The 23,926-nt window shown below is 40.8% G+C and overlaps 1 protein-coding gene across 5 annotated transcripts in view; it reads right to left on the reverse strand.

Moving 5' to 3' along the window:
• LOC141147023 (sodium channel protein type 2 subunit alpha) overlaps window positions 1-23,926 on the reverse strand; it is a 323,489-nt gene that overhangs the window by 182,246 nt on the left and 117,317 nt on the right. For all 5 annotated transcript variants that reach the window (XM_073633969.1, XM_073633971.1, XM_073633967.1 and 2 more), the window contains one exon: window positions 8,482-8,802. In XM_073633969.1, the coding sequence (XP_073490070.1) occupies window positions 8,482-8,748 (267 nt within the window). In that variant the 5' untranslated portion in view covers window positions 8,749-8,802. The remainder of the gene's footprint in view (window positions 1-8,481; window positions 8,803-23,926) is intronic.

Genomic DNA, 23,926 nt, shown 5'->3' on the forward strand with positions numbered 1-23,926 from the left:
TACTGCATATTTGTATAGTGCAAGTTAGCTCAGTAGTGATAAGCTCTGGCCCTCCATGCCACCTAAAAAACAAAAAATAACTTTGCGCATAGTATAAAATAATATTATAAATGAAAGGCTGCAGCACCTAGAAAACAATCTGGATACAAGACGTGCTAAATTAACGATAGAGAATAAAGTGCGCTTCCCCTTTAAGAATGATACAAACACTGACTTCAATACATAATATACATAATATCAATATACAATAGTGAATAAAACAACAGTGGATGTAAAGTACCAATAAAAAAACAGTCCCAAAGAAGTAAGTGTATATGTTTCATCACTGCCAGGAAGACAATCTTCAATACTTAATAAAGAAGACCTCTACTTTTATTATAATGTGATATGATATATAGTATACAATTGCTACACAAAGTCATTCTGGAATATAATATTTGTAAGCATTAGCTTTCAATTTCAATACACAGCCAGCCAAAATGTTTTAAAACTGAATAATAAATGTCTCTTCGTAGCCATGCTGTACCAAGCACCCCCAGATATCTCATTTCTTGCTCAAGCTTTGGTCTCTTACTGTTTTTTCTTTCCAATCAGTTTTTTTTCTCGTATTACAACAATGGGAAAACTGAAGCAGACAGACTCCTTCACTAAGCACTCCTATTTCTTTTGGTTAGAGAAAATTAGGGAATGAGCCTGTTTATTATATACAGAGCAGAAACAGAGACAGTGCTTAGCAAGGTCAGGTTCCAGACAAGGAAGGATAACTCAAAGAAGAATCCTTCTTGACTTCAAACACTCCGGTTAGCAGTGCGGAGGCATGGAGCCAGTGCAAATCACAGAAACATACTCTGCCTTTATAAAGAAGGGACCCTACCCTTGGTAACGGAAGCTGTCCCCCAGTATTATCTGGAATACTTATATGGGTAGTGAAGGACATTTTATCTGTTGCTTCAACCAAACTGTGCAAGATTTTTATAAAACACATCAGTACGCACGTTGTGTGCACGCATTTCCTCCCAATCGGTGGTGGCTGGTGCTTTTTATTTTGGGGGCGGCAAACAATCCACTCGGCCCGGTCAGGTCACAGGGACGGCACCCCTCCCCCGTCGGCTGGTCAGTGGGGGCCCTGCACTTACCCCATCTCGCGGGCAGCATGGCGGGCAGCTTTTCTCCCCTGCGTCTCCACCCTCCTCTCCTTTGTGCGAGGTGTCTCTCCTCCCTCCTCCATCCAGCCAATCCGATTAGACTTCCATTCGGCCAATCGGGTGATGGGCCTCATGACCCGCTTCCTGATTGGCCGGGAGGAGAATCAGTATTACAATAGCGAATATTCGCTATTCATTCGCTATTGTCACACAACTGCGTGGGCTTTGGGCGCACTGGGGCGCCCCTAATGGATGGGCCGCCATTGCTCCCAATACAAAATACCTAGGTCTCCAATTACAAATTTACTAACAGCCATACCGGTATGGATTTCATACCACTTCTCATAACTCAATCTTTCCAAAATTTAGCTCAAACTTTCCTCACCCCTGTGCCATCGTTCCCCCACTTTTCCACAGAGATCAACAGCACAGCTATCAGTCCAGAGTCCATGTTATCCTGGACTTTGACTTCTCCTTTCAGCCCCACATCCAATCCAGTCTTAATCTTGCCACCCTAACCTCAGTAATATTTCCAAAAAACTTCTGTTTAAGCAATCACACCACCAAGCTACCAATTCACTCCCAAGTGATCTCTCATCCTCATCTCATCTACTGCAAGTCCTAGTTGGTCTACCTGTGCACAGGCTACCCCTTCTTCAGTTTTTCATGAATGCTTTTTTGAAACTCTAGGGCTCCAAACTTAGGAAGGAGGGGAGGGGGAGAGTATCGGTGGATAGCCTCCAGACTGCTGTCATACACTCAACTGGGTGGAACATGAAACAGCCACCAGGATGCTCATAACAGTCTACTCACAGGACTTCCTCTTCTTCAGCTGTGAGTGGAGGATCCTGGCGGCTGTTTCATGTTCTGCCCAGCTGAGTGTATGACAGAGGTCTGGAGGCTGAGCTACATCACTAACCTCATCCCAAAATATCACATAAACCGTCCTCTGAACTCCTCCCAGGACCTCCTGCTCTCTAGTTTCCCTGTCACCTCCTTCCATGCTCACCTCTAAGATTTCTCTAGAGCCTCTCTCATCCACTGGAACTCCCTACACAAATCTGTCCATCTATCTGCTACTCTGTCCAAATTTAACTAATTGTAACTAATTTGTCTCTCTTTATATTGTAAAGTGCTGTGCAAACTGTTGATGCTATATAAGTACTGTACAATCATTCTAAAATTGAATTGCGCAGAACAAGTATGAAGATCAAGAGCTTTAGCTTCACTCTTTACCTGCTGCATGCTTGTTGCTGGTCAATGACAAAAAAAGTAATGAAGTCATATGTTTGGCAGCTATTTCAAAGCAAATGTCAGCAATGGCAGCTTGCACAAGTCTTCGAGCACATAACTATAAGGGCTCATTCACACCAAAATCTGCTGTGCATTTTTGTTGTATTTTCCAGCACAGTGTTGATTCCTGACAATATGTTACATCAAGTGAATTGAGGAAAGACATTTTCAAGCTGCATTTTATGTGCATTGATCTGCATTTTCCTTTAAGAGAAATGTGAGTACCCGTGTGCTGTGAGTACCCATGTATTTTGGGTACCTGTGTATTGTGAGTACCCGAGTGCTGTGAGTACCCGTGTGCTGTGAGTACCCGTGTATTGTGAGTACCCGAGTGCTGTGAGTACTCATGTGCTGTGAGTACCCGAGTGCTGTGAGTACCCGTGTGCTATGAGTATCCATGTATTGTGAGTACCCGAGTGCTGTGAGTACCCATGTGCTGTGAGTACCCGAGTGCTGTGAGTACCCGTGTGCTATGAGTACCCATGTATTGTGAGTACCCGAGTGCTGTGAGTAAATGAGTATTGTGAGTACCCGTGTGCTGTGAGTACCCGTGTATTGTGAGTATTAGTGTCAGGAAGCTAGTTGTTAGTTAATTGGACAGAGTATAATTCCCTATCCCCATTAAATTAGTGGGTATGATGACCGGCGGGTATGGAGATGCGACTTGGTGTACATCTTTTGGCATGTATGAGTTCATTAATCATCTGATCGAGGGCGAATACTGCTGCGCAAAATGTAAGAACGTTGTTTCCCTGGAAGCCCAGGTTCTGAATCTAGGGAAGCAACTGTCAACACTGAGAAGTCCCTCCATACTAAAGGAGAGTTGGGATCATACCCAGCAGGTGCTGGCAGGGGCCAGCACAGAGGCGGGTGGAGACAGAGGTGCAGGCACCAGATCAGAGTGAATGGGTGACAGTCAGGAAGGGTAGAGGGGAAGTCAGGAGGGTAGAGGGGAAAGAGTCAGGGAGGCCGATTCTGGGCTGGAACATCCCAATAAGTACGTGATAATGCGTAAACCAGTCAGGGACCAGCATTGCTGGAGCAGAGTGATGCCCCTAGCTGCCAGGGGAAAAACTCCTCCAATGAGGGCGGGGGTAATGCCAAAGGAAAGGAAAGACAGATTCTGGTGGTAGGTGACTCAATTATTAGAAGGACAGAGAGGGCAATCTGTCACAAAGACCTTAATCGTCGAACTGTATGTTGTTTGCCGGGCACTTGGGTTCGGCACATCTAGGATCTGGTGGACAGATTACTGGGAGGGGCTGGGAAGACCCGGGGAAGTAAACAAGTGGCCGAGCAGCTGGTGTAGAAAGGAGGGGTTTGGGTTCCTGGAGAACTGGGCCAACTTCTCAGTCAGTTACAGGCTCTTTAGCAGGGACAGACTGCATCTAAATGGGGAGGGTGCAGCTTGGCTGTGAGAGAAGATGGCCGAAAAGTTAGAGGGGCTTTTAAACTAGGTGATGGGGGGGGGGTCCAGACGTAGAGACAGCCATTGTGGAACAAAGTTCAGAGGGTAGTATTGGGGGCATTAGTACCTAAAGCACCTAAACTTGAGGTAAGTAAATTCATAAGTCCCAACTGCAGCCTCAGAACAACCAACAAGGAGATAGTATGCGACTGAACAAAACTACAAGGCTTGTTCACTAATGCCAGGAGTCTAGCTGACAAGATGGGACAACTAGAGCTACTGTTGTATAAAGGAGGATTCGTTTTTGTGGGAATTTTAGAGATTTTAACAGCTCCCATGATTGGCTGGCAAACATTCAAGGGTATTCCCTATATTGCAGAGATAGGGAGGGGAAAAAAGGGGGAGGGGTGTGCCTGTATATAAAGAATGATGTACAAGTGAATGTGAGGGACGATATTACTAATGGAGCAAGGGAGGAGGTGGAATCCTTATGGGTAGAGCTTCAAAGGGAGGAAACCAAGGGGAAAGTATTACTGGGAGTATGCTATAGGCCCCATAACCAGAGGGAGGAGGGGGAGGCGGATCTCCTATCACAGTTTGGAATGGTGGCAAGGATGGGAAGTGTCATTATAATGGGGGAGTTTAATTTTCCAGACAGAGACTGGGCAGAAGGAACCACACATTCAGCTAACGCTCTCCATTTCCTAAATGTCTGCTCTCAATCTTTTGCTGGCTGGAATTCTGCCAGCAAAAGTTCAATGGAGCATACACACAGTCGGAATTTCTGACCAAAAGCTCACAGCTCACAACTTTTGCTGGCGGAATTTCTGATCTTGTGTATACGGGGCATTAGAAATAGACTTGAGAAACGTAACATTAATAAATCACTGGGACCAGATGGCTTACACCTGAGTTTCCTTAAGGAAGTCAAGTGATTGCCAGACCATTGTTCCTAATTTTTACGAACAGTCTATTGACTGCAATGGTACCAGCTCATTGGAGAAATGACCAATAATGCACCAATATTTAAAAAGGGCCAAGATATATCCCTGGGAACTATAGAACAGTTAGCTTAACATCAATAGTTTGCAAGCTCTTGGAGGGGATGATAAGGGACTATATACAAGATTTTGGTAATAAAAACTGTATTATTAGCAGTAATCAGCAGTAATCGTTCTTGCCAAACCAACCTATTAACCTTCTATGAGGAGGTGAGTTGTCATCTAGATAAAGGAAGGCCTGTATACATGTTGTATCTGGATTTTGCAAAAGCTTTCGATACAATTCCCCATGAACGTTTACTGTACAAACTAAGGTCTGTCGGCATGGACCAAAGGGTGAGTACATGGATTGAAAACTGGCTACAGGGGTTAATCCAGTGGGTTGTGATAAATGATGAGTATTCGGAATGGTCCGGTGTAAAAAGCAGGGTCCCCCAGGGTTCTGTCCTGGGGCCAATCCTATTTAATTAATTCATAAACGATCTAGAGGATGGGATAAACTGCTCAATCTCAGTATTTGCGGATGATACCAAGCTAAGAAGAGCAATAACTTCTACGCAGGATGTGGAAACCTTGCAAGAAGATCTAAATAAACTAATGGGGTGGGCAACTACATGGCAAATGAGGTTTAATGTTGAAAAATGTAATGCATACGGGTGCCAAAAATATGAATGCAATCTACTCACTAGGGGGAGAACCACTGGGGAAATACAGGATGGAAAAGGACCTGGGGGTCCTAGTAGATGACAGGCTCAGCAATGGCATGCAATGCCAGGCTGCTGCAAGGAAAGCCAACAGAATATTGGCATACATTAAAAAGGAGATTCACTCCAGAGATAAAACGATAGTTCTCCCACTCTACAGGACTCTGGTTCAGCCGCACCTGGAGTATGCCATCCAGTTCTGTGCACCAGTCCTCAGGAGGGAGGTGCTGGAGCTGGAGAAGGACCAGAGTAGGGCAACAAAAAAAATAAAGAGAATCGAGGATCTCAGCTATGAGGAAAGACTGTAAGCACTGAACTTATTCTCCCTGGAGAAGAGATGCTTGAGAGGGGATATGATTTCAATGTACAAATACCATACTGGTCACCCTACAATAGGGATAAAACTCTTCTGCGCAAGGGAATTTAAAAAGACATGCGGCCGTTCACTAAAATTAGAAGAGAAGTGGTTTAAGCTTAAAGTGATTGTGAAGCTTCGTAAGGCTCGATTCACATCTATGCATGTTGCTTTTGAGCGTTTCTGCAGTGTTTTTTGTGGTGCTTGCCGCGTTTTTGAGCAGCTTTTTTTGCGGCATTTTTGCAGCGTTTTTGCCATGTTTTGCGTTTTTTTTTTTACAGTTTTTTTTTTAGACTGTATACAATGTGAACATGTTCCATAGGAACCCATGTTAAAAAATTGCCATACATTTCTGCAAAATGCATCAAAAAACGCGTTACTGTGAATGGAGCCTAAAGCTTCGTTTTTTTTTTTTAAAATAACAAACATATCATATTTACCTCCACTGTGCAGTTTGTTTTGCACAGAGTGGCCCCGAACATCCTCTTCTGGGGTTCCCCGGCGGCGCTGGTAGCTCCTCCCTGCATTGTATAACCCCCTAGGAGAAGCGTTCTCTGGGGGGGGGTTAGCTTGCGGGCGCGCTCTCGAGTCCAGCATTTGTGTCCATAGACGCAGAATGCCGGACTCGGCCCCGCCCCCCGGAGCCGCGTCCTTGGATTTGACTGACAGCAGCGGGAGCCAATAGCTGCGCTGCTATTAATCTATCCAATTAAGAGCTCAGAACCCCGGGCAGAGTAAGAGTGCGTCTCCGCCGTGGGAAATTACAGGGCTCAGGGTCACTAGAAGATGTTTTTTCACCTTAATGCATAAGATGCATTAAGGTGAAAAAACAGGAGGGTTTACCCCTTTAAACTGCATAGAGGGTTCTTTACTGTTATGCCTCGTACACACGGTCGGATATTGATCGGACATTCCGACAACAAAATCCATGTATTTTTTCCGACGGATGTTGACTCAAACTTGTCTTGCATACACACGGTCGCACAAAGTTGTCGGAAAATCCGATCATTCTGAACGCGGTGACGTAAAACACGTACGTTGGGACTATAAACGGGGCAATAGCCAATAGCTTTGTCTCTTAATTTATTCTGAGCATGCATGGCACTTTGTCCGTCGAATTTGTCTACACACAATCGGAATTTAAAGGATCGGATTTTGTTGTCAGAAAATTTTATAGCATGCTCTCAAACTTTGTGTGTCAGAAATTCCGATGGAAAAAGTCAGATGGAGCCCACACACAGTCGGAATTTCCGACAACAAGCTCCGATCGCACATATTCTGTCGGAAAGTCCAACCGCGTGTGTACAGGGCATTAGAGCGGTAGGGATGTGGAATTCTCTTCCACAAGCAGCAGTGGTTATAGAGGGGAGCATCGATAATTTCAAAAAACCATTAGATAGGCACCTTAACAACCACAACATACAGGGATATACAATGTAATATAAACATGAAGCACACACACAGGTTGGACTTGATGGACTTATGTCTTTTTTCAACCTCACCAACTATGTAACCAACTATGTAACTAAGAATTGAGAGGGGTATATTAAAAATGCAATACGCAGTCTGAGTGCGTTAATGCAATTTGCATTTTCAAACACATCTGATGTTGATGAGCCTTAAAGTTGACCACATACATACATACATTACAACCTAAGTGTACAATCTCCTTTAGGGCCTGGTATGGATAGGGGGCCCCACGCTTTTTTTTTTTCTGACTTTCTATTTCTGGCATTCTTTTGTTTACATTTCAGCTCTCGGTGGGGAAGCCCGCTGACAGCTGATGAGTCGTCGGTTGTTAAGGACGCGGCGGCTTCCTAGCCCGCCTCCATGACCAACTATTTTTCACACAGAATTTGACCGATCCGAATTCAAACCGTTTGAAAATTTGAAATTCATTAAAAAACAAACAAACAAAATTAATTTCAATGAAAATCGTTATTATTTCAGTCAGAGATTCGGGTTACATCCAAATCTCCGAATAACACAAAAATTTGTCCTAATTTACATTCAAACTGAAAATAATTGGCCAGGGGCAGGGTCTTTTCAAAGTGGGACTTTAAGGGCCAGTTCACACCACAATTTCTGCTTTACGGTTGTGTTTCTGCATGTACACTTTTGATGCATTCTGTTGTAATTTTTCTACTCTTTTTTTCTTTCATTTCAGGTTAGGGCATGTGTGTTCCGGTGCATGTTTCATGCATTTTGCCATCTTCCAGATGCATTCTATGCAGGAAAAATGCAACAGGTTCTACTTTTTGTTGACTGCACTGGAACGCACTGCACTGGTGTGAACTAGGGTTACTGTAATATATGGAAAACACCTGTGCATGTGTATTTGATGCAGATTAAAAATGCACTGGACTGCATCTGGTGTGAACCAGCTATAAATCCAAAAAGGATGACCAAGCAGTCATTTTTACTATCAGCAGATCCAAATATATCATTTCATTTGCAATAATGCATTACAAACATTTCTCTACAGATGCAATAACATATACAATCTTGATGATTTACCTTGAAAGTGAATCCTAATGACAAGAAACTGCACTACATATGGTTAGGCAGAACTTACTTTCTGATTCATATAATATGGGTCTAGGTCCTCCAGTGGCTCTGATGCCATTCCAGGTGGTATGTCGCCATATATAAATGGCAGACTTTTGCCCGCTTCCAAGTCACTGCTTGGCTTGGGGCCATTTTCGTCGTCGTCAAGTTTGTGGTCTTGTTTGGGTTTCTTTGCTTTTTCCTCTGTGATGCGTTTCTCGATAGCTTCGAGGGATTCCCTGGTGAAAAAGCGGATGCTGTCGGGTCCTGGTGGTACAAGTCGTGCCTGCGCCATCTTTTCATCCTGCAACTTTTAAATTTACTGCTTGGCTCCTTTCATAATGGAATTCTGAAATGATTGAGAAAGAAACTCAATATTAGCCAGGTCAGCTAACCTACACATGGAATTAGGTATAGGTCTAGCAGAAAATAAAACTTCACTCATGTAAGAAGCAACGCAAGCCAAGAAAAGACACACTTCTTATTCATTCATTTTTGGGATTGGAAGCGGAGTACATTGGCCTGACAACCCAGGAAACTCAATTTCTTTTTGGAAGATCCCACAGACAGCATTAAAAACTGCAAATTTTCTGACTCTTCCATAGGTTAAAACAAAAAACAAAAAATTGTTTTTATTGCAATTTTACTTTAAAGAGTCACTCCACTTTTGTTGAGAAAAGAAAACATTCCCCTCTGGGTGATCAATGTACATTGCTGGGTATTTAACAAACTATGCTGCCGTTTCTTACCTGTTTCTGCTCTGAAGATTATCTTTAATTATCTCAATGTACAGAGTGAATTGGAATGGAATTGACTTTTGCATTGATATGCAGCGTACACACGAGCGGACTTTTCGACCGGACTGGTCCGATGGACCGAGTTCGGTGGACAATCCGATCATTTGTGGGCTTCATCGGACCTTTAGCGGACTTTTCCAGTCTAAAATCCGACGGACTTTAGATTTGAAACATGCTTCAAATCTTTCCGACAGACTCGAGTCCGGTCGAAAAATCCGCTCGTCTGTATGCTAGTCCGACGGACGAAAACCGAAGCTAGGTCAGCTATTGGCTACTGGCTATCAATTTCCTTATTTTAGTCCGGTGTATGTCATCACGTACAAATCCGTCGGACTTTGGTGTGACCGTTTGTAGGCAAGTCCCTTCGTTCGAAAGTCTGTCAAAAGTCAGATGAAAGTCCGCCGGAATGGCCATCGGACTTTTGTTGCCGAAAAGTCCGCTCGTGTGTACGCGGCCTTAGGCCTCATGCACACAGGACGTTTTGCAAACATGCCTAGAAGCCTTTCCTCCTGGCGGCAGCATTTTGGCAGAAAAAAAGCCAGATGCTTGTAAAAGTGTCTAAAGCTTTTACAAGTGTTTAGGCACGTTTTCAGGCATCAAGATTTTTGGAGTGATTTCATTTCTATGGCCAAAATAATAATGTATTCTTCTGGTCATTGAAATGAATTAACACTCAGGTGCTAGAGGCACCTAGCATTAATGCATGTTTAAAAGCGTTTAGCAGCATCAAGTGTTATTTCTGCCAAAACTCTGCTGCTTCTGGACGCACTGGCAGTATTTTCTTTTTTCCTGCCCTAAAAGCTCCTGCCACTAAATGCTGCTAAAAGCCTATAGTGTGCATGGACACATAGGCGTTGATTCACTAAAGGCAATGGGGTTGATTTACTAAAGTCAAATATACTGTGCACTGCAAGTGCACTTGCTCAATCACTTAGTAAATGAGGTAAAACTACACTTTGCAAAGAATACTCAATCACATGCAAGGAAAATAAAAAACAGCATTTTTGTTTTGTGGATGATAGAAACCAACAGAGCTTCCCCTCAGATCTGGAGCAAATGCACTTAAAGTGGGGGGTCCACCTATCTATCGTTTTTTTTTTTTTGAGTTAATTCACAAACTTTTCTTCTCAGCATTACATACTCACATATTGTGTGTAATACGTCCGCCTGTGTCAGATTTCGTCGGAAAGAATAACTTATATTATTCACTGCAGGCGGTTTCCACCTTCATTGTGGGCATTTGAAGCCCACAAGCATTTATTTCCTGGATGTGGTGAATGCTGTGCTCCCAGCATTCACCGCTCGTTCCCGCACATGCTCAGTGGCATCCTGGGAAGCCTGAGACTAGCTCCCAGGAGTCTGGGAGAGGCTAGAAACATGCCTACTCCCACGGGAGGAGAACCAGGAAGTGCAAAGAAGAATAGAAAAATAAAAGGTAATTACGGCGATTTAAATTTTTTTAAACGGCATGTCAGCATCTAGGCAAGGAAGAGAATACATACAGATATTGTTCAAAATTTGGGTGGAACCCCGCTTTAAGCAGTGCACAGTATATTTGCCTTTGATAAATCAATCTCAAATAGATTGCGCACTTTGCACTCTACAAATGTGCAGTTGCTCCAGAGCTTAGTAAATGAGCAGAAGCTCTGTTGACTTCCATCATCCAATCATGTGCAATCCAAAATGCTGTTTTTTTATTTTATTTTTCTTGCATGTGATTGGGTATTCTTTAAAGCTTTACCTAATTTACTAAGCTCTGGAGCAACTACGCTTTGCAAAGTGCAAAGTCTACTTGCCTTTAATAATCAACCCCATAGGCTAACATGCAGGGGAGTTTAGGGGCAGAAAAAAAGCCTGACACCTCGGGGGCAGGAGGCGGAGCCTAGCAGAGCAGACATGTATTGTTAGAGCTCCACACCGCTGAGGAGAAAAGAGAAGGACAAAGCGGAGCCTGCAGGCTCAAAAGGTATCCATTTGAACCTTTTTGCCCCAGGGAACAAACTGTGAAAGTTTGGGCAGGAAATATGGTACTGGGAGGAAACCGTGGCAGAAATAAAAATCACCTCACAAAGAGCTCACAGGCACTCACTGCAGCTGAAGCAGCTCCAGTCACCTCACAAGATACAGCATCAGGGCGCTCTCACAGACAGAAAATGTCACAGCAAGACTCTCCATTTGAGTCAGATACAGAACAAATCCTCTCACAAACTTCTCCACAAGCCTCCTCAGTATCCCCAGTAATATTATTACAATTTGAAAAGATGCTTCATAAGGCTTTAAAACAAACCTCAGACCAAATAACAAAAAGCCTAACCAAAGAAATAAGAGAGCTGGGAAACCGCACCGCAGCCTTAGAAATAAAAATGGATGAAATTGAAATTACAACCCAAGAAAATATAACAGAATTGGAACAATTAAAAAAAGAGAATTTAATACTTCAAACTAAGCTCGAAGATTACGAAAATAGAGCCAGACGTTCAAACTTGCGCATAAGGGGAATACCTGAAACTGTGACAGACCTGCAATCTACTATTACTGCTCTATTACAAGAACTAAAGCCAGATATCCCTATTGAACGTTTAGAACTGGACAGAGTACACAGAACCCTCACAGCCAAAAAGAAAGATGGACCCCCACGTGATATAATCACAAAATTTCATTATTACAGAACGAAATAACAAATACTAATTGCTGCAAGAGAAAAAAAGGAACTTAATTTTCAAGGACACAATTATCAAATTTTTGCTGACCTATCCCAACTTACTATTACTAAAAGACGATCCATGAAACCCCAACTAATGGAACTGCAACGCCACAACATTATGTATCAATGGGGCTTCCCCTTTTCAGTCAGATTTAACTACCAAGGTACAATTTACAGAAGCAGATCAGCAGATGAACTACAACAAACCCTTTTAAAATTAAATCTGACAGAACCCACAAGCAGCAACACTCCCACACTCAGAAGAATGGCGTCATCTTCACCTTCAGGCAGCACCCAGAAAATTTCAGAACAAAATGGGAATCATCATTCTCACAAAAGAGGCCGTTATGCCACATCATCCATGGACCAAGAAGATTCAATGGACTGACATCCTAATTCCTGATATCTCTTCATTTATTATACTAAGAGATGGTTCTCTATAAAAAACCTATATTTATAACTGAATGTAACTGCATTCTGATAGTCACACACTGTGTGGGATCATGTTACATTCCAGTTATATTTCTTATTACTTCTGATTCATATAGCCTTAGAATATATAAGTGAAATAAGGAAATTCTTGTTCAGTTATATATTATCAGGTAATAACAATAGATTTATTACTTTTTAGGACAAATATGTTCAATAATCCAGAAGTAATGGAAGCTTTTTCTTTCTTTTCTTAAAACAAATATATTATTACCTAACTAGTTACTAGAATTATGTTTTTGTTTATTCTAATCTGAAGCAATACAACCTCAATTTTATGAATTAACATATCTAAACAGTTGCATATGAATAAAATATGTAATTGTTTACTCTAAAAGGGTTAAAATCCCAAAATAATTCAAACTATCTTCATCAATACCAAAGTTATTAACAGCACCTTTCTAACTGAATTATTTAGCCTAGGGCAAGACTAACCATATACAACCACCCTGGAATAAATAATTTCAACAAAAGCTATATTCTGCACTCCAATTAATGAAACATCATTTTGATGTCTTTTGACATAGCACTTCTCTCCTGTAAGCGGAAGATCCGTGTACCCCCATTAGCCCTCCTCATTCTCCCAACTATATTATGTGGGAGTGTGACGAAGGCACTTATTCCCCTGAGAGAGATATTTATTCTCTTTCACGGGTAAATTGTGATTACTTGCAAAAAATAATTTATACAATGTATCATCTAATCTCATATGTTTTTTGTTTACTCTTTACTCCAGAATTCACTGGTTTCTTTTCTATCTATTCATCTCTTCAGTCCACACAGGTTGATCTGCGCAGTCAGCTCTGCATAACAAAAAGTAAGTCAAAACTATTTGATCTATTGCCATGGCACCACTGAATATACTTTCCCTGAATGTTCAGGGAATAAATGTCCCTCAAAAAAGGACCAAAGCCTTCCGTACTTTCCATAACAAGAAGGCTCACATAGTATGCCTCCAAGAAACACACTTCACCAAAAATTCTACTCCAAAATATATTTCTCCTTTTTATCAACAAATTTACACGGCTTCTGCCTGTACCAAGCAAAGGGGAACTCTAATTGCATTTCACCGATCCACACCATTCACCTTATTATCAGAAATTAAAGACCCAGAAGGTAGATACCTGATACTCATGGGTTATATAATGGATACAGCAATCACGGTGATTTCCTACTACGCTCCTAACAAACAACCTACACCATTCCTCTCACATATATTACAAGTGATTAATACACACAAAATAGGAACAGTGATAATGTGTGGGGATTCGAACCAGGTCCTCCTCCCATTTCTAGATAAATCACCTTTTACACCATCCAAAATAACCTCTAGATTACCTTTTTCTCAACTTCTTTCCAAATACAATCTGGTAGATTCATGGAGAGAAAGTAACCCAATGAAAAAGAAATTCACTTATTTCTCGCACCCTCATCAAACCTTCACCAGAATAGATCATATTTTTCTAACAATAGGAATGATACCAGAAATTATTGCATCAGATATAATTCCGATTCCGTGGTCTGACCATAATGCAGTATACACTACTATAGCCTCAGCCATACCAAAAGCGCATGACCCAACGTGGTACTTACCGGACATAATGCTCAAACACCCACTACATCAGATGGCCATTGAACAAGCTTTAAAGGAATACATATCAATTAATAATACAACAGACATCTCCCCAATAACACTGTGGGAAGCTCATAAGCCTGTCTTGCGTGGTACAATACAAAGACAAATGGCACTATTTAAACGGGAACGCAAAAATCTAGCAAAAAAACTAGAACTCAATTTTAATGCAGCCTACATATCATTTCAAGATAATCCATCTCAGAGTACAAAATCTCACCTGGAAAAATCTAGATTGGAATACGATCTATTTCTCACTGAGTCAGTTGATAAATCCCTCAAACGCTCCAAACACAATTTCTACATGAATACAAACAAACCAGGTACATATTTGGCTCGGGCATTAAATTCAACTAACAAATCTTTCAAACCAATACGTTTGAAATTATCAAAAAATGTTTACACTTGTAATCCAGTTAAAATAGTCCATAAATTTCACACACATCTCGCAACTTTATACAAGACAAACAATGAATTTAATCCTACAGAAGCTGAATCCTTCTTCTCAAAAATAACCTTACCTGAGTTATCTCAGAATCAAAAAAGCAGTTTGGATGAGCCTATAACTATAGATGAAGTTGCTAACGCCATAAAAGACCTAAAACTTAACAAAAGACCAGGCCCAGACGGCTACTCGGCTTTATACTATAAAACATTCTCAGAAATACTCTCTCCCATTCTCACTGAAACTTTTAACAAACTTCTAGATGGACATTCTTTTCGGCAAGAAACACTAATGGCAATTGTTTGTATGATTCCAAAACCCCTTTCTGATGATACTTCCTGTGTGAATTATCGGCCTATCTCTCTGTTAAACCTCGATATTAAATTATTAGCAAAAATAATAGCAAAACGCCTCAATAGCATTATAGGAAAATTAATACATAGAGATCAAGTAGGCTTCATGCCAAATAGACAGGCAGGCGATAATATACGCAGGGCAGTGTTATTGGCACATATTGCTAAAAAACGGAAAATCCCTTTATGTTTTCTATCTCTCGATATTAAGAGGGCATTTGACACAGTATCCTGGCAATATATGCAATATTCATTACAAAAATGGGGTTTTGGACCCCACTTTTTAACATGGATCAAAGCATTATATAATAAACCCAAAGCCTATATAAAATATGCTGGATACAAATCTGAAGCCTTTAATATCGAAAGAGGTACCCGACAGGGTTGCCCATTATCTCCCTTATTATTTACCCTTATACTCGAACCCATGGCCCAATAGATCAGAACAAACCAAACTATAACTGGCATTGAAGTAGGAGGTATTACACACAAATTATGTATATTTGCAGACGATATATTACTTTTTCTATCATCACCACAGGTCTCTGGTCCTAACTTAATACCAGCTCTTGATGGATTTGCAGCCCTATCCGGCCTTATGATTAATCCTAAGAAATGCCTAGTGCTTAATATTTCACTCACAAACATGGAATTGATCCCGGCTAGGGCTGCACTCCCATTCACATGGGCAGAAAAATCAATCCCATATCTTGGAATTTATTTAACAGCATCTCATTCTGACTTATTCTCAACCAATTATCCTCCTGTATTAAGACAGATCACAAATCTAATAAAACAATGGTCGCAACTTCCTTTATCCTGGATAGGGAAGATTAATGCAATCAAAATGACTATTCTACCCAAATTGCTTTATCTATTCAGAGTCCTCCCTATTCCAATTCCTTCCTATTTTTTGAGAATAGTACAAAAAAGAGCAACTTCGTTTATATGGGGCTCTTCTAAACCACGTATACCTATACACACACTACATCTTCCCAAAAATAAAGGAGGCCTGGGATACCCTAATTTTACTAACTACTACAGAGCAGCACATTTGTCCAGTCTGTCCAAATACCATGCAAAATAATAATCCCATTATGGGTATTTATAGAGGCTTCAGAAAATGACCCTCTATTAATATCAAATTTATTATGGCTTGATCCTAAAGACCGCTTTAAAATTCATAATCCCATAACTAAACACTTCTTATCTCTCTGGGATAAACTAAAAACCAAATATCAGTTACAATCTCCACACAATCCTCTCCTTTCTTTTATCAGAAATCCGGCCTTTTATCCGGCATGGATCTACCCAAATTCTTTTAAAGCTTGGACAACATCAGGCATTCAGACACTAAATGACTTCATAGCATCTAAATCATTCCTTTCATTCCCATCGCTTAGAGAAAAATATGATCTACCAAACTCTGAGATATTTAGATATCTCCAAATCAAAAATTTCTATACACCATTCCTAAAGGGGGATACACCATTATCCCAATTATCCATTTTTGAATCAATCTGTACAAAAGATCCATTTGCTAAAGGTACAATTTCATCACTTTATAATCAATTATATGGAGTAGCAAATCTTAATAGACCCTCTTACGTTCAGAGGTGGGAGGAGGACCTGGGACGAACTTTAGAAGACACGGACTGGTCTAACATATGGCTCACATCTAAGTCATCTTCACCCAACATCTTAGCACTGGAGACAAATTATAAAGTCCTAACTCGCTGGTACCTTGTACCCGCTAGAGTGGCAAAATATTCACCTAATACCTCAACTCTTTGTTTTCGAGGATGCCCAGAAATAGGCACATATTTACACATATGGTGGACGTGCCCAGTAATCCAAACCTTCTGGAAGGAAGTCTTTGTGATTGCATCTAAAATATTTAAAAAAATAATACAACCAGATCCATATTTAACTTTACTTAATCTAAAACCGGAATGGTTAACACTCTCTCAATTCAAACTTATGATCCAACTAATAACGGCTGCAAAACAAACAGTGGCCAAGGCATGGAAATCTCCTACATTGGTACTAGCAGAAACAATTCACAGAATGAATAATACAATGTCCCATGCTAAGATGGTAGCCATCGATCAAAATCAAATTCCAAAATTTGAAAAACTTTGGCATCCTTGGATAAAACAACAGTTCCTGTCAAACTTCAATGACTCTGTCCTGTTGCCATGGTAACAGAATAAATGACTTACAGAGACACCCATTCTAAGGCTTCAAAGAGAACTAAAAAGAATAATAAACTGACGAGCGGGACAACCTTGTGGACCATACCTCTACCTTTCAACCCTTTTTCTTCTTTCTCTTTCCTTTTCTCCACCTTACGATTAAAGCTCATTATCAGAATTTATTTGACCTATATACACTCTACTTGTAAACAATATGTATAGTAGGTATAAATCATTTAAATACCTACAAAAGTAACTAAGGAAATGATATATATCTTTAATTTAGGTTTACGTGAACCCAATGTTTAATATTTGAAATTTCATGATATTTACCTATATAAACCCTACTGTAAAACAATGAGCTTACTTTATAGATCCTTGTAAACTTACTTTATGTATCTTTATAACATTGTATACTCAATAAACTTCTTTTGACAAGGAAAAAAAGCCTGACACCTCTAGAAGCAGCTGCAAAAAACATCCAGTGTACATGAGGCCTTAATTAGCTGATAAAATGTAGGGGTTCTAATGAGGAAAATTCAGGGTCTGCATTCCTTTGATTAACCCTTTGGGAGTATCTCACCAAAAATGACATTTCCGTAACAGAGGATGTCTAAAAACTGACTTGTATCTTAGTGCAGACTTCTGGGAAAAATCAGTGTACCAATTACACAAGCAGGAAATGACATCTGGAAGGCCTCCAGGTTGTCAAATTGCATTGGATTTTACAGAACAGTGGCATTACCCTTTAAGGGATAGGGTTTAAGGGGTTAATTGTGAGTTAAGTGTTAAGAGCTAATTTGAAGTATTAGGCCAAGGGATAAATCAAGGTTAAGGTCCCTTTCACACATACGGACCATTCAATTTATCAGTTCAGTCACATCAAAACGGATGAATGATCATCAGTTTTTCATCATTTTTTTTTTACATCCTCTACCAATGCAAAAACGGATCCGTCTTTTTTACGGATGAAAAACAGGGCTTTCATCCGTTCAAAAAAACGGATGATGATGGAAGCGGATGAAAACGAATGCAAATAGATAATCATCCATTGTCATTCGTTTTTCCATAGGAGTGCACTGATGTCTGTTTTTCATCTGTCAATGGATGGATGAAAAACAGACTAACAGTCCACGTATGTGTGAAAGGGGCCTAAGACTCACTAACTTTCACATTAAATGATTTAGATTTGTGCCCAGCAACTCACAGTTCATATACAACATAGCTGCAATGAGTCTCAAATGACTGTCAATTAATTCGCTTAGAAATGGAAGGACCAGAGGTGTGGTTTGCCATCCCTAGTATTCGGGGCTGTGTTGGCAAGGAACAGTTGGCCAGGAGCATGCACACAAGGGTGGCTCTATAATATCCTGCAAGGTAATGGAGCCACCCTAAAACAGGAAACCTGTGATGGTCGCCCAAGGACCGGCTCAATTAAAAAGATTTTAAAGAAGATGAAGCAGCAGGCAACGTAATGTTCAGGGTTTAAGTTTTAGCATAAAGGTGATGGTAGAACTTTAACCAATACTTTGTAGGCAGTTTACCACAATCTATAAGATCATTAAACAAATTAACTAAAGTAGAGGCAATATTTTGCCGGGGGGATTCTCCCCACCATTGTATATCGCAATGTTATAAAGCTTTGCTGTCTTTTCAAGAGACTGCATATCCAGCGTATCTAACTCGTTGGGACATGGACCTACAATTCAGTCTTGATAATACACAAAGAGACAAGATTCTGATACTTTTTCACGTAACCTCCCTTTTTTCCAGAATAGAGGAAATTAACTATAAAATTGTTTGTTAAGTGATACTATACACCTGTTAAGTTGCATTCGATATTCTCTTGTAATCCCCCTCTATGCTGGAGAGAATGTGGAGGCCGTGCTACTCACGGTCATATCTGGTGGTCATGCCCTTTTATTCAAAAATATTGGCAGACAGTTATTAATATGGCGTCTATAAAGATATAATCCAGTTTGATCCTTGGGTTATTCTATTTCACCTTACTTCACAATCAATATCTAGATATAAAAACTCAATAACCCCACATTTGCTACACGTTTGCCACGGCAAAATCCTTAATATCGATGGAAGCAAAAGTCTACACCAAACTTAGCTCCATGGTTATGAAAAATAGATGATATATGTCATAAAGAAGAATTTAGGTACAATACCAAGGGCATGGTTGACAAACACTTAAAGATTTGGGCATGTTGGTTTGATTTTTAAAACTACTTTGTTATATTTTAATACAATATCAGATCCCTGATATTATAGTATTCTAATGACATAAAGGTGTCAGATGATATAATATATAATATTTGGATAGACATGGTGCAATAGAAGTTCAATGCTCTTGTTATTTATAATCCAACAGGAAAAAGGCAGCAAAAAGCATAGCCAGTGTTCTTGCTGTTTAACACTTTACAAATGGAAATGCATTTAATTGCAGCATTTTACACCATAGGATAACTTCCCTTACTTCCTGAAATTATGAAATAAATCTTTTCAATGGGGACACAGACAGCAATAATAACCTGACAGAGCTTGTAACTTTTTTCATCTCTCTGACAGAAGATATTTTGGTCATGTATTGTTAGGTTAGAGCTGTGGGCAATAATGATTTTGGGCCCTTGTTTTTGGCAACAAAAACTTACCAAATAGCATAGGTGTGCGCAGCCTATTGCATTAGGGTGTGCACCCCAAAGCTCAAACGCACATTACCGATAACTCACAATGTTCATTCAGAAAGGGAAGAGGCTGGTAAATTACATATTTACCGGCCCCTTCCCCCACTCATCCTAAAACATCTCCACAGTAACAGGAAAGGAGAGGAGGGAAGCCGGAAGCGCTGTGGGAGGAAAGGGGGAGGGCAATAGGGGGAATCTGTGCTGCACAGGGTGATTAGGGTGTGCCTGGGCACACCTGGCACACCCTGTGCGCACGCCTATGCCAAATAGTGATCTTTCAGTGGTGTAACTTTTTTCCCAATTTCTCTAGGAAACACTAGTGGTAATTCCTGGACTGGGAAATCACAGGGCCCTAGAGCAGTGTATTAGTGGGGCACTCATTTACTCTTACAATTCTGTTGGTGGTTAAAGATAGAGGGACTATAACAGATGACCAAAGGGGTCTTGCATTTCTTTCTTTAAGTTGAAATCTGCCTTGAGTCTAGGTTCACATCTATGCGGCTGTGCTTGATGCATTTTTCAGGCATGTTTTTCAGTGCATTTTGCATTTTTAAACCAGCATTTTTTATGCGTTTTTGCATGCAGTTTTCATGCATTTTACTTTTTTTTCTCTTTAAATGCACTGTAAAACACACTGTATATAGCCGGTTGCTAAGGAGGGGGCCGGGAAGCCAGCCGCTGCATTCTTAGCAACCGATGAGTCACTGGCTGTTAGCGAGGTTCCCCGCTGAAAGCTAAATGTAAAAAAGAAGAAAAAAAAATGGCATGGGGTTTCCCCCCAGGTCCTTCGGGTCTAGTACAGAATCGGAGGGGAACCCCTATGCCAATTTCTTTTTTAAAAATGGTGGCCTGCTATGGTTTAGGAGGGGGGTGGCGCTGCCCCCCCTTTCCTGGCTTGTCAGGCATGCTCGGATAAGGGTCTGGTATAAATTTTGGGGGGGGGGCCACGCCCACAAATCCATACTAGACCTGAAGGGCCCGGTATAAACCTGGGGGGGAACCCCACGCAGTTTTTTTCAATGATTTTTTTTTGCCGGGAATTTTTAATTTTTTTTTACATTCAGCTTTCAGCGGGGAGCCGCTGACAGCTGATGACTCATCAGTTGTTAACGACGTGGCAGCTTGCTTTCCGGCACCCTCCTTAGCAACTAGCTATATACAGATATATATATAAAATAAGAACCGCAAAACACATAAAAAAATCGCATCAAAAATGCACCACTTGCGTTTCTGGTGCAGCTCCATTGAAGTCTATTAGCTGCAAATCTTCAGGAAAAAAGTCCCCGACCCTTTCCAAAAATGCACCAGCCACAAAACGCATAGAAGTGAACTAGTACCATAGGAAACCATGTTAAATGGACTGTAGTGCGTTTCTGCAAACTGCAAAACGCACTAAAAAAAAATGCATAGGTGTGAACGTAGGTTAAGTAAACCTGTGTCCAGACTATGCACACTCAAGTGTTTATATGTTCTGAATCAGCAGTAAAAGTATTTGCGCAGTGGCTTTTCAAATGCATTTTTTTGTGAAAAAAATACATCTTTTTGAACTTTAATGCAAAAAAACATAATGCATAACCCAGTTTTGTAAAGCATAAAAGATGATGTTACGGTGAGTAAATAGATACCAAACATGTCAGGCTTTAAATATGCACACGCCTGTGCAGTGGCAACAAGCTACGTCAATCTTTCTATCCATATGTGACGCTTTAAAAGCCTCTACAGGTTACCAATTTAGATTTGGCGTTCGCGGTGATACCTTACATGGGTGGGATAATCGCTGTTTGCGTGCATGCGAGACTGACACATGTGTTTGCCTTTGCGCGAACCTTACACTGTTGCTTTCATTTTTTTTTTCTTTATCACTTTTATTGCTGTCACAAGGAATGTAAACATCCTTGTGACAGCAATAGGCATATGACAGGTACTCTTTAAGGTTGGGATCTGGTGTCAGTAAGACCCAAAATACCTCCTCTGCACTTAATAGCATTCAAAACACCAAGAAAACACTGTTTTTTTTTTTAAAGCGTCCCCCTCCCTGCAGCTAGTTTGCCACTCTGATTGCTATTACAAGAGAGCCGACCTCAGGCTGTAAAAAATGGTAGGCATGATCCCGGTACAATCACTTGAAGACCAATGACGTACCAGGTACATGACTGGTTGGCATAGTCTAGGCACAGATACACCTTAAAAAGCCTACAAATGGGCTCAGACTCAGCTGTGTCCCAAAGGAAAGGTTCCACTTTTGTCAGGTGGATGTGCAACTGATGCATGTCTACACTCCTCAACCCCTGCCAACAATTTTACTTTCCCTTGTAAAACACACTATAGGAAAAATGTAATAAAAAATAGATTACGGGGCTAATAAATAGGGGATGTGTATAGATTATTTTTGAAGAATAAGGATATTGTTTAGTGTCACTATCTTTCAGGCATCTATTAAAACTGATATACTGGTAGGCTTGTGGTTCAATCATATACATTACGTATATTGAGTTTATCATAGGAATGGATGGTCTTTTTCTTTCATCTTATCTTTTTATCAAACACGTACGAAACTGAACACAATGCTAGGTTAACACCTAGTTTCACAAGTATCGAAACACCATCAGCGCGCATGATGACGTCACTGCTATTACTCCACCCTATGTTTTTTATACGCATAGACATCTGCCTGGGGCTTGTCGCCTGCTGGCAGACTGGAGCCATGTGGCATTTTGATGCTTGTTTTTTTAATCTATGCTTGTGATTACTTGCTTTTAATTAATTAAACAGGGATATTTAGAAAATGATCCTACGGTATGGGCTTCATTTATTTTCTTATTATGTTTGAGAACTGGTTGGTCCTGTGATTGGAGTACCACTGAGAGTATCATATTGGAAGAATTTGTACCTAATAAGCTGTGCCCTGTGGAAGCAATAAAGTACGAGCTGAGGCTTTTTATAATTGGTGGTGGTGGCAACACAGCACAACGCACAAGTTTGCATTGCAGCCACACGTGGAGGTATATCATACTTGCACTGTTTATTCATCTGTAAATAGACATTTAGGCCTCTTTCACTCGAGGGATCCGTATGTCCGTTTTTCATCCTTCCGTTTTCAGATGAAAAACGGACATACATTCATCCCTATGGAGCGTCGGATGTCAGCGGTGACATGTCCGCTGACATCTGACCCCGCTCCGATCCGAAAAGTGTAACGGAGGAAAAACCTACTTTTCCATCCGTTTTCGGATCGGATCGGGTGACGACGGACACTACGGTCCGTCGTCATCCGATCCCCCCATAGGGGAGAGCGGCGCTCTGACAGGTCCGTAGCTGCACAGCGTGCAGCGATGGACCTGTCATCTTCCTGCTCAGCGGGGATCGGCGGAACGATCCCCGCTGAGCAAGCGGGTGTTCACGGGGCGGATCATCACTGATCCGCCCCGTGAGAAAGAGCCCTTAATGTTTTTTCGCAAATTCTTTGCTGACATAATGTTTGTGTATTTTAATTGAACGATTACCATTTGTGATGTTTATGCAGATTGAAGCAAGGTTTAACCACTTGCTCTCTGGAAGATTTACCCCACCCCTTCATGACCAGGCCATTTTTGGCGACAGGGCACTACAAAACTTAAACTGACAATTGCGGTCATGCGACACTGTACCCAAATAAAATGTATGTCCCTTTTTCCCTCAAACAGAGCTTTCTTTTGGTGGTATTTGATCACCTCTGCGTTTTTAATTTTTTTGCGGTATAAAGAAAACAAACAATGGGGGTTATTTACTAACGGTGAATCCACTTTGCACTGCAAGTGCACTTGAAATTGCACTGAAAGTGCACTTGGAAGTAAAGTCACTGTAGATCCAAGGGGGACATGCAAACAGCATCAGCTTGCACATGATTGGATGATAAAATCAGCAGAGCTTCCACTCATTTCAGATCTACCCCTTTGATTTAGAATGACTGCACTTCCAAGTGCACTTGCAGTACAAAGTGGATTTGCTTTTCGTAAATAATTCCCAATATTTTTTACTTTCTGCTTTAGAACATAACCAATAAAAAAATTGAAAAAAATCGAATTTCTTCATTGATTTAGGCCAATATGTATTCTACTACATATTTTTGGTAACAAAAAAATCGCAATAAGCGTATATTGATTGGTTTGTGCAAAAGTTATAGTG

This window comes from Aquarana catesbeiana, linkage group LG06, assembly GCF_042186555.1.
Source record: "Aquarana catesbeiana isolate 2022-GZ linkage group LG06, ASM4218655v1, whole genome shotgun sequence".
NCBI lineage: Eukaryota > Metazoa > Chordata > Amphibia > Anura > Ranidae > Aquarana > Aquarana catesbeiana.